Source organism: Solanum tuberosum, unplaced genomic scaffold (genome assembly GCF_000226075.1).
Source record: "Solanum tuberosum cultivar DM 1-3 516 R44 unplaced genomic scaffold, SolTub_3.0 scf00106, whole genome shotgun sequence".
Taxonomy (NCBI): Eukaryota; Viridiplantae; Streptophyta; class Magnoliopsida; order Solanales; family Solanaceae; genus Solanum; species Solanum tuberosum.
Genome location: NW_006239032.1, coordinates 460,109 through 472,392, shown reverse-complemented (window position 1 = coordinate 472,392; position 12,284 = coordinate 460,109). Strand labels below are relative to the sequence as shown.

The window sequence follows — 12,284 nt, the reverse complement described above, 5'->3', positions numbered from 1 at the left end:
TTCTCTTTTCTTCTTCTTCTTCTTTCTTCTTCAGCAATTGTCCTCGTTCATCACTCCCTCTTCTGTTTTATACCTCACTCTATGCTACTTTCTTCTTCCTTTTTTGACGGACACCCCATCGTCACCATCATAAAAAAAGAATTATTAACAAAGTTTTTGCTAGAAAATATACTCATTCGCCATTTTTATAATCTTAATTTTTCAAGATCTATTGCTTGAGTTTTCAACTTGAAGTTTTCTTGATATCTCTCTTTACCAAATCAAAATAAATAAAGCTCTCCTTTAAAGCATATCAATGATTAATTACAGTGAATGATAAATTTTTGTGACTGAAAAAGATTTTGGGTGCAAAGAAGTGAAAATAGTGGAAGCAAACACACGGTGATTTCTTCATTTTTTGGAGAGGGATGGGGGTGGGAAAGAAGATTGTGAAGTGGGGAATGAGAGACATGAGTACAGTGAGAGAGAGAAAATTGTATTTTTTAAAATATTATTTATTTTTAAATATTTGATTTCTGATGTGTCTTTGAATTTTTTTTAATAATTATGATGTGTTATTAAAAAATGACATGGAATTTCATGGGTAAATGAGTGTACTATATGCACACTCATCAGATAAGAAAGGAATTTAAAATATTATATTTCGATGAGTTTAATGGTTCAGTTGACAAAGTCATAAGTATAAGAGTCCAACTTACAAACGGAATCAAGTACAAGGGCCTTTCAGATCATTCCGCCTTCCGCCTTTAAGAATTGATGAAATATATAGCTAATTTAGACGCTCTAATTTGGCTACTACCTTCTACTATGTTCTTATATGCAAAAATATTTTCGTCCATCGGCTTTAGTAGCAAATTCTATTTGTCACCTAAAGAAAGGAGTCAGTCTAGCATGGACGATTTACTTGAACAATAGAGAGGATTTCAAAGGCTTTGCTATGAGTAAAAAATGGCCCTCAAGTGAAGAAGTAACAGAATGTTTCTGCCCAAGAGATTAACATGACAAAAGTTGTTAATGAGTAATGTGCACTATCTCAGCATATTATTAAATTAAAAATACGTAGAATATATCAAAAAAAATATACAAATCAGATAGAAATACACATTAATATTAATATGCAAAAGATAGAACAACTGCCACACACACAATAATGAAACCACAAAAATGAATCTGAAAAAAAACCCATCGCTTTCAGATCTCATTCTCCTCCTCCTCCTCCTCCGCCATCACCGCCGCCGCTGCCACCACCACCACCGTGAGAACTACCATCCGCACCACCATCCATGTCAGCTAGATGTGAGGTGGCTACGAACGCAACTGCCGCTGCTCCGGCGTCATTGCCGCCTGTATTGGAGGTGGCTCCACCGTGGCTACTACCATCGGCACGATTATCATCAGCATTGATATCTCTATTTTTTCGATTTGATTTTGAATTTGAAGATCCTTCTTCCTTAGTTTTGCTACTCTTACGATTTAGGAAGCAAAAGCAGAAGCTGGTTTTACTAACCATTGTAAAACTATGATAGAATCGGATCGAATCGAATCAAAAATAAATGAATGGTTAAGTAACATGTGTTTTGCATCGAAATAGGAACATTTTGCTTAATGATGAAGGGAAAACGACAACGATAATTTTCTCTATGGGGTCAACAGCTTTGGATTCTTTTTAATTATCTTCAATCTTCATATGACAGCTAATTTCTTTTAGCAATATAAAGAAAAAGGTGCATTCTTTAAAATTATTCCTTCCATGAGATAAGAGTGGAAATTGAAATAAGTCCTTACGATTCAATAAAGGGGGTATAATTATCGACTCCATTGTAAAAATTTAAAGGATTAGGTTTTTAATTTCATCATTTTTCTAACGGGAATATAATTCGAAATGAAAAATTTGAAGAAACATATTTTTTCCCTAGGAGATTCAGAATTAAGGCAAGAAATGAACAATATGAAAATAAGAACTTACATTCGTAAAATTTGTGATAAATGTCAACTAATTCGTAGGCGGGCGCTTTATAGTAATTTGTTCCAATTCGAGAGGTCGAAACATAAACAAAGACATGACTAATCAAACTTACTAGTAGAGTCGATGTACAAATAAATAATTTGTTTTGATGTGAAATTTATTGTTGGGTAACCAATGAAATATCTCATTTTATGTAACAATCTATTTGGTATGATCGCATCGTCACTTTTTTCTTTTCTCAATTTGTCTTTTACTTATTATTAATAATTTTATTTTATCCTTTACCAAAATGTAGTCTATATATCATATACTTACTTTTCTGGTAGGTTTATCCTTCAAGTTATTAATATCGAAAGAAGTTCTGATCACAGACAACTTCTAAAAGAAGAGAAAAGAGAAAAGGACCAAGGGCGCCAAGACCACAGAAGGAGCTAAGACCGCTTAGGCCTTTTACTATGACATTATATAAAGACAGAAAAGATAAAATACAATATATTTAAACGTTATATAATCAAAACAAATACAAAACTATACAAATATGATACATTATAAAATGAAATTTTAAAAAAATACATTATAAAATAATATGTAACAACCATCTAAACGGAGGATTAGTAATCATAAAATTTATGAACAAAGCTCTATCGAGAAGCTAAGAAAGTTAATGAATGAGAAGACAATGGGATATCTGAGATGAAAACTAAAGCATGTTGTAGTGGATACATAAATGATTTCAAGATAGATTTTAATATATATGCATATGGCGAACCTCAAACGAGTAGATACAGACATGATACGTAACATCTTACGTGGATATTTGAATTCTATATGGCTTCCTACATATATATTATGACACATAAGACATGTCAAGTATAAGTATTTCTCAGTTGGCCAAGTATTAGTAGTTGTAGCCATAGCGGCATAGTACATATTTGTAAGTACATATGCCTACAAATATTTCATATTGATATTATCAACCAATGGGCCTTTTTGGTTTCAACGTGGTGTTGCCAAATTCTATCTTCCACTTTATATCTCCATACGTAACTCTTCTCTCTAAATTCATTCTCTAATTTCAGATGTATTTTTACGTTATATTTTAGGTGTGTTTTTACCATTCTTTCTTAATTTTTCTATTTTACTGTGGGAAGTGAACTAAGACTTTCACCTAATTTATTTTCATTCGTCAAAATAAATATCATTTCAAAACATCAATTAAGACGACTTTGCCTCCTTCTAGTATATGCTAGATGAGATAGGCCCGTGCAACCACTGGTCCAATAATTTGTATTATAGCATATTCGTTTCGATAAATATGGTTATCACCATATAACATACCATATTCAATTGAAAAATGCATTGAAGTATATACAATTAATTATGTGTTTAGGTAACTATACAAAACATCATATATACATTGTAAGTTACTCTAATATAAATGCAATTCCTAATGATAAAGAAAGGATCAGAATATCTTTTAGGGTCTGAGACGACTTGGGCTAGAGCCCAATAATATAGACAAATTTGGGCCAATGTATTCTCTCTTTCAGATGGCCCATAATGTGTATTCGCATCGGCCCAAATCAAATTTTAGTTCCTATCTTCTTCTGTGAGGCAAGCTCAAGCTTTCATCATCGCCAACCGATATAATATTTATTATAGAATAATTATTTATTAAATTCAATAAAAAAAATTAATTAGGGGAGTTCACCAGAATTGGTTGATTGGGCCCATATAAGATAGAGTTTTACGTGTAAAGGCAGTAGGTCAATGTGTCTGCTTTTAACACTTCAAGTGCATTTACGTAAATTTACATGGCAGAGAAAAAAGTTGAAACAAAAGAATTCTCATAATCTTAGTGACGATGAAGGTTCAAAAGCTAGTGATTTGTATTTTAGCTAACAATAATAATTAAGAGAATTGTGGATTAGCATAAAAATATTTTAGCACAAAACAGAGAAAACGTACGGTAGTTTTTTCCCCCAATATAGTGTTGATAGTGATATATTTAAAATTACGTAAAAAATATTATAAAATAATAATAATTAATATATTTAAATTATTTTAAAAATATATAAAAAAATATGATTGACTCGTAAAATCTTATTTGGATCACGTAAATTGGGACACAAGGAAGTAAATGACAAAATAGATTATGACCATGTATTATTTTTTCAAAAGAATAGTATTCATTGACCTTTTTCTCTTATATATAATATAATATATAAGTATTATGTTAAGTGATATACCCTACTCATTATTATTCTCGAAAATATAATTAGATGAGAAATATATAACTCAAGAAGAATTTAAAAGAGAAAATGATCAAAATGGTCCTTAATGTATGGGCTTTGATTCCATTTCCTTTATATATCATAAATTGTGATCAATTTGGTCCTTAACCCTAAAATTAATATATTTCTTTTTTTTTGCCGTCAAAATACACGGAATATGTAAAAGATGCGCTCGTTCAAAACTTTCCTTCCCCTGTTTCAAAAAATTCCAAAAGGGCACATCAATTTTTTTAAACCAAAAGGGTAAAATCGCTCCTGACGGAGCGATTTTCTTTTGACAAAATTGACGCCGTTACTCCTTTAAAAAACGTAAAAATCGCTGCCGGTCCAATTTTTTTTCTTTTTCTTTAAAATCGTTGTTGTGATTTTTTTTTTTAACAACGCTGCCCCAGCAATTTTTAAAAAATAGAAATAGCTGCTATAGCAGCCATTTTCTTAAAAAGTTAAAAAATTTTATTAAAATTCTCGAGGTCGAGAACTGCTTAAAAAAATAATGGGAAATCGCTCCACGTGTAGCGATTTTAGTTAAAAAAAATTTAATGGCAACGATTATTTTAAAAAAAAATTAACTAAAATCGCTACACGTGGAGCGATTTCCCATTATTTTTTTAAGCGATCCTCGCCTCGGAAATTTTTAATTAAAAAAATTTAAACTTTTTTAAGAAAATGGCTGCTATAGCAGCTATTTCTATTTTTTAAACGCTGCTAAGGCAGCATTGTTAAAAAAAAAATTGGACCGGCAACGATTTTTATGTTTTTTAAAGGAGTAACGACGTCAATTTTGTCAAAAGAAAATCGCTCCGTCAGGAGCGATTTTGCCCTTTTGGTTAAAAAAAATTAGATGTGCCCTTTTGGAATTTTTGGAAACAGGGGAAGGGAAAGGTCTTGAACGAGTGCATCTTTACGTATTCCGTATATTTTGACGGCAAAAAAAAATGAAATATATTAATTTTAGGGTTAAGGACTAAATTGATCACAGTTTATGATACATAAAGGACCATTTCCATTAAGTCCATACATTAAGGACCAAATGGAATCAAAGCCATACATTAAGGACCATTTTGATCATTTTCTCGAATTTAAAAGGTACTACTTCCTTTGTTTGAATTGATGTAACATAGTTGGAATTTCATAATTTAAACTTTTAAACTTTGATCATGAATTCGAGCACAGAAACTTAAAGTTTTTTTTAATTAAAATCTATATAATTGGAAACAAAATAAAAATAATATTATAAATCACAATAATTAACAACTTAGAATATTCAAAAGGTAAACATAGAAGTTTCGATAAAAAAAACTTTCGACTCTCAAAATTATGTCACAAAAAACTGAGACGAAGGAATTATACGTAACTTGTATTACTATATTATATATTTTGATGTGATTGGTACTTACTACGTACTCATGTGTTACATTTTATTAATCTTCAAAATCTTGCTCGACCAAATGCATCATATTTCTATATAATATTAATATTAATTAATACATCAAGTTTTTAGTAGTCAATGAATATTAGGAGGAACTTTAATTGAGTTAGGTATACTTACTATTTCTCTTTAATTAGATTTGGGAGTATATATTAAAGAGTATTGAGTTCTTCCACATAGTACCATTTGGTCATGAAAACATAAATGCTAACACGTTTCATCCACATAACTCATTGTCGGTACGTTTATTATAATTATCAATCTGATTTATTTTGTATCCTCTTGGTTGAAAATATAAGGAGCCTAATCAAATTCAATCGAAAGAAAGACGCAACTCAACACAACATAAAATAATATGTCATGGTGAGAGAGCTCAACGCTATATAAATCTCCTATTAGCTCTCCATTAAATCAATATGGGACTCAAATCTTATACCTTACCGTAGATCCTAATAGTTTTGTTAAAATGAAGGCTATATGTATATAATTAGTTGGATTAGTTAGTTAGTTAGGTGAGTTTGTTAATATGCTAATTAGTGATAGTCGGTTAACAGACTGTATAAATAGGATCTCTTTGTTAATGAAAAGCTAAGTACGGTTAATTCCTTTTTTCTACTGTTCCTATTCAATCTCTTCTTCTCTCAAATGCTCTCTATCGATCTCACATGGCTAGGGGCTTAACTTTCAACATGGTATCAGAGTTTTTGGTTTCAATGGAGCCCTAGCTGATACATAGATTTCTTTCTGCACAAATCGAGAGTTGGAAGAACAGTCGAATACCGACAAATAATACATTCACTACAAAATCCCTAATTCAACCTTCATTCAACCTTCAATTCGTCAATGACGATTGGAACTGGAGCTGATGTTTCAGAATCTTCAAGTTAGGAAAGGAACAACTCGATTCCAGATCAGATCGATAAATTCACAGACATTCATCCGCGAAATCCTTTGTATCTGCATCCATCAGATACTCCAGGTAGGATCCTAATCCCTCAACAACTTATTGGTATTGAAAATTATACTGGATGGAGTAATTCTATGAAAGTTGCACTATTAGCTAAGAATAAAATTGGATTCATCGATGGAACATGTCGTAGGGACTATTATAAAGGTGATTTGTTACACGAATGGGATAGATGTAATGCCTTTGTGTTGTCATGGATCACCAACTCTGTCTCCAAAGAATTAGCGAATGGTTTGATGTTTTCGTATAATGCTCACAATGTCTGGAAAGATCTACAAGAGAGGTTTGACAAACGTAACCTCACTAGGATTTACCAGATTCATAGAGAAATTAGTACAATCAGTCAGGGAACATTCACTGTTTCAGAATACTACTCTAAATTGAGGAATTTGTGGGATGAATATGTGTCACTAGTACCCTTGCCGGCGTGTGAGTGTGATAAATACAGAGTGTATGCAGAACACATAGAGAGGCAAAAGCTCATGCAGTTTCTAATGGGTTTAAATGACAACTTTGCTCAGTCCAGAAGTCAAATTCTCTTGACGATTCCTAGCCCAAGTCTCAACCAAGCTTATAGCATGATCATGTAGGATGAAAGCCAAAAAATCCAATCCAGCTTACTATTGAACTGTGTGTTGCCACTTCAGAAGCTAGACATTAATGACTCAACTGTTTTAGCCTCAATGCATAATAACAAGTTCAACTAGAACTCAGGGTTGTATTATGATTATTGTCACCTGAGAAACCATACACGAGTCAACTGCTACAAGTTAATTGGATACCCTCTGAATTTTAAGTTCACAAAAAGAAAAAATGCAGATGACAGAAACTCCAAGGGGCAATCTACTAGCACTGACAAGTCACATAACTTTGGGGGTAATAGAAGAGCTCAAGCCAACAATGTGAATTTCACAGAAGATCTGGAAAGCAGCTCCTCTCCTCACACTGTCCCAACATTCACCCCTGATCAGTATAATCACCTGTTAAAGTTGATTGATAAAGATTCTTCGACTCAGAAGTCTGTTGCTAACATGGCAGGTAATCCTTTTATTTTTTCTCATACATTCAGTACATCCAATGGTAGTTTTTCTGCAGATAATGATACAACTCCTTGGATTGTGGACACTGGTGCCACTGATCACATGGTTCATAACTTGGATACATTACTTAATCCCACACCTACCTCACACACATCTAGCACTGTCTACCTACCAAATAACCAAACTGCTGAAGTTACTCACACTGGTTCTTGCAATTTATTTGACAATAGTACTGTCCACAATGTTCTTTATATTCCACAATTCGCATATAATCTTTTGTCCATTTCCAAACTCACTAAAGAACTCAATTGTTGTGTTTCTTTCTATTCTCAATTTTATCTTTTTCAGGACCTTTGCAATGGCAAGGTGAGAAGGATTGGTAAGGAAAGAGGAGGACTTTACATGCTCCCATCTACCAAGAAGACATCACCACCATCACCTGCCACTGCTTTTCATTCCAGTACTCATACTCAGTCCTTTTCCTCTACTTCAATAGACATTTGGCACCTGAGGCTTGGCCATGCACCCATTGCAGTGTTACACAAAATAGAGTCACTTAAGCTTTCTTTGCAGAATAAAGTTTCTCATTTCTGTCTTGTATGTCCACTTGGTAGACAAACAAAGTTCCCTTTTCCTTCTAGTTCTAAGAAAACTGTAATTCCTTTTGAACTTCTTCATATGGATGTTTGGGGGCCTTATAAGCAATGCACTTATAATAGGCATAGATTTTCTCTCACAATTGTTGATGACTACTCTAGAATGACATGGATTTTTTTGTTGAGATATAAAAGTGAAGTTGTGACTTTCATTGCAGCCTTAATTAACCTCATAAAAAACCAATTTTCAGCCTCCATTAAGACAATCAGATCAGACAATGGTCTTGAATTTTTCAATCATCAATGTCACAGTCTTTTTACATCTCTTGGCATAATTCACCAAAGCACATGTGTTCATACACCCCAACAAAATGGCATTGCTGAACGAAAACATAGACATCTCCTTGAAATGGCAAGAGCCCTCAGATTCCAAGCACATGCACTATTAAAATTTTGGGGGGAATGTATTCTTACAACTACCTTTCTCATTAACAGACTTCCCTCTTCTGTTTTATCAGGGAAATCCCCTTATGAGGTTTTTCACAACCAAGCTCCACAATTAACGCACCTAAGAGTGTTTGGTTGCTTGTGTTATGCCACCAAACCTATGTCAACTGATAAGTTGTCTCCCAAAGCCATTCCTTCAATCTTTATGGGCTATTCTGATACACAAAAAGGTTACAAGTTATACAACATTGCAACTGGATCTTTTTTTGTTAGTAGGGATTTCTCATTTCAAGAAGATATCTTCCCATTCAAACATCCTAAACACACTTTTCTAGATTCACAACCTCCTGCCCATAATTCATCATTTCCAGCTCCTCTCCCAGCCTTCCCCAATTCCATTGATGACAACTTTCCTTTCATTCCATCCCCCTCTCAATCTTCTTCTTCTAAAACATTAAACCCTCAGCTGTCATGCCCTCATGATTCTCTAGTACCACCAGTTTCCCCTTCTCCTCCGTCACCTGATACACAGTCTTTACCTGTCAACATTCCTAGAAGATCTTCTAGATCAACAAAGCCACCCATTTGGCATACTGATTATGTCACTGCCTCTAAAACCCCTCATCTTATATCCTCGTCTATGACTTACTCCAATGTCACGCCTTCCTACAAGTCTTATGTGTCCACATTTTCTGCCTCTATTTCAGAACCTTCCTCCTTTGAACAAGCCTCTACATATAGTAACTGGATCCTTGCTATGGACAAAGAGGTTCAGGCTCTAACTAACAACCACACTTGGGAGATTGTTGATTTGCCTGCAGGTAAGACACCTATTGGTTGCAGGTGGGTGTATAAGGTTAAGTACAACGCTGATGGCAGTGTTGAAAGGTATAAGGCTAGGTTGGTTGCCAAGGGGTTCACACAACAGGAGGGCTTGGATTATCATGATACATTTTCTCCAGTAGTGAAGATGGTCACAGTTAGGTGTGTTGTTGCTCTGGCTGCTCAGTTTGGTTGGCCTCTCTTTCAAATGGATGTTTACAATGCCTTTCTTCAAGGTGATTTATTTGAAGAAGTATACATGACATTGCCACCCGGATTTGCCAGCCAGGGGGAGACTAAAGTCTGTAGACTGCTCAAATCTTTGTATGGCTTGAAACAGGCCAGCAGACAGTGGAACTTGAAACTCACAACAGCCCTCACACAATTAGGCTTCAAGCAAAGCAAATCAGACTATTCACTATTTACCAAGACAAACACTTTAGGTGATATTTTGATCATATTGGTGTATGTTAATGATCTCTTGATTACTGGAAGTAATGCAGCACTGATTCAAGAAGCTAAAGATATCCTACAATACAACTTCAAGATGAAAGACTTGGGTGAGATAAGGTACTTCCTTGGGATTGAATTTGCAAGATCAAAAGCTAGGATCTTGATGAATCAGAGGAGATATGCATTGGAATTGGTGTCTGAATGTGGGCTAGCTGGAGGAAAGACAACCACAACACGTCTTGAACATAATAAAAAACTCACAAGCTTGGAGTATGATACTCAGTTCAACATTGCAGGTGATGTGGAGTTGGAGGACAGAAGAGTTTATCAGAGATTAATTGGAAGACTTTTATACTTGGCCATGACAATGCCAGATATATCTTTTGTTGTCCAACATTTAAGTCAATTCATGCATACCCCAAAGAAGTCTCACTATGAAGCAGCATTGCATGTAGTAAGATACATTAAAGGTCAGCCTGGTTTAGGACTGTTAATGAGCAACAAAAGGTCAGGAAAAATCAATGCTTTTTGTGATGCAGATTGGGCAGCATGTATGCTTTCCAGAAAGTCTGTTACAGGATTTGACATTAAGATTGGTGAATCTTTGGTGTCCTGGAAGTCAAAGAAGCAAAATACAGTCTCAAGAAGTTCAGCAGAAGCTGAATATAGAAGTATGGCATCAACTGTGGCAGAATTAGTATGGCTACAAGGATTATTACTAGAACTTGGAGTTGAAGTTGAATTACCTATGGAACTACATTGTGATAATAAGGCAGCAATGCAGATTGCCTCTAATCCTATGTATCATGAACGAACAAAACACATAGAGATAGATTGTCATTTCATAAGGGAAAGATTGCAAGAAGGTATAGTGAAAACAGAATACATAGCAAGCAAGAATCAAATGGCAGATGTCTTCACTAAAGCTTTGGGAAAGCAGCTGCACAATGATATGTTGTTCAAGTTGGGAATGCTGGATATATTCCATCACCCAACTTGAGGGGGATGTTAAAATGAAGGCTATATGTATATAATTAGATGGATTAGTTAGTTAGTTAGGTGAGTTTGTTAATATGCTAATTAGTGATAGTCGGTTAACAGATTATATAAATAGGATCTCTTTGTTAATGAAAAGCAAGGTCGGTTAATTCCTTTCTTCACTGTTCCATTCAATCTCTTCTTCTCTCAAATGCTCTCTATCGATCTCACATGGCTAGGGGCTTAACTTTTAACAAAAACAAATATCGATAATTATTAACATTTTCTAGTCTATTAAGTTTAAAAATAATAAAAGTAAACCTTCTATATATATAGGCTTTTGCAAAATTTAAGCAGTGGTAAGGACAACAGATATAAATAACTACAAAGAAATCACCTTAAGTAAGCAAATCATCAATATAATTAGAGAATAATTGAAAGTTCATTAAATAAATCAAAAAATCATAACATTTTGATCATTATTTTAAATATAATAATTTAAATCGTAATAGAAATTAGCACTTGAAAGCAGGTGCTCTGGTCCCTACATGGTGACATCATGTAGGCATAGAGTATGCGTTAGTACGTTTGAATGTACTAAGTATATGGGATGCAATGCAATGCAACAAGGGATGGACATCATAGGCAAAATGCATAATCGTACCCGATAGATAGCATATTAATGAGATGATATGTATAATGATGCTTATATAAAAATCATATTTAGTGGGACATAGTACATATGTGGTGAGTGACCATCAATATAGTATTTCCAAGGCCTACCACCCCCTTGGAGAGGCGAAAGAGGTACAAACCCCTCAATGTGGTTACCCGGGCCTACAACCCCCCGGGCTAGGCTTGATCGACTCACACACTATATAGAGAAAATCATATACATGTATCCCTTTCATCATCATTTCAATACTTATATAATCATCCGACTCATAGGACGTACATTGGACCTTCCATTTCATAAGAATTCTATAAATGGCATTTTATCAAACATATGGTGGGCTACTTGTTCATGTAAATAAAATCATGTGTTTCAAGAGTACTAAGTCCAACCAATTCCGAAATACGTATAAATCAGCCCACCAACAACATACATATATATATACATATATAACAACCTTCATAATTTGATCATTGAGGCATGAAAACCATAAACATCATATAATCATTCCATTTCATGATAATATACAAAAATAGACCATAATAGGATGTGTAGTAATAATTCCATAATTCAAGAGTTCATAAATGATCATAAGGACCCATAAACTTGAAGTAAAATA

General features: G+C 34.0%; 1 protein-coding gene across 1 annotated transcript; it reads right to left on the bottom strand.

Annotated features, from left to right (window-relative positions):
* Positions 1–1,198: 1,198 nt before the first annotated feature.
* Positions 1,199–1,510, bottom strand: LOC107060951 (glycine-rich protein DOT1-like). Its single transcript, XM_015309578.1, has one exon. It carries the CDS (start codon positions 1,508–1,510, stop codon positions 1,199–1,201), a length of 312 nt encoding a protein of 103 aa, XP_015165064.1.
* Between the last annotated feature and the right edge of the window lie 10,774 nt (positions 1,511–12,284).

Excerpts from the sequence above, each read along its gene's own strand:
- LOC107060951 (XM_015309578.1), bottom strand. The coding sequence starts at position 1,510 with ATGGTTAGTAAAACCAGCTTCTGCTTTTGCTTCCTAAATCGTAAGAGT.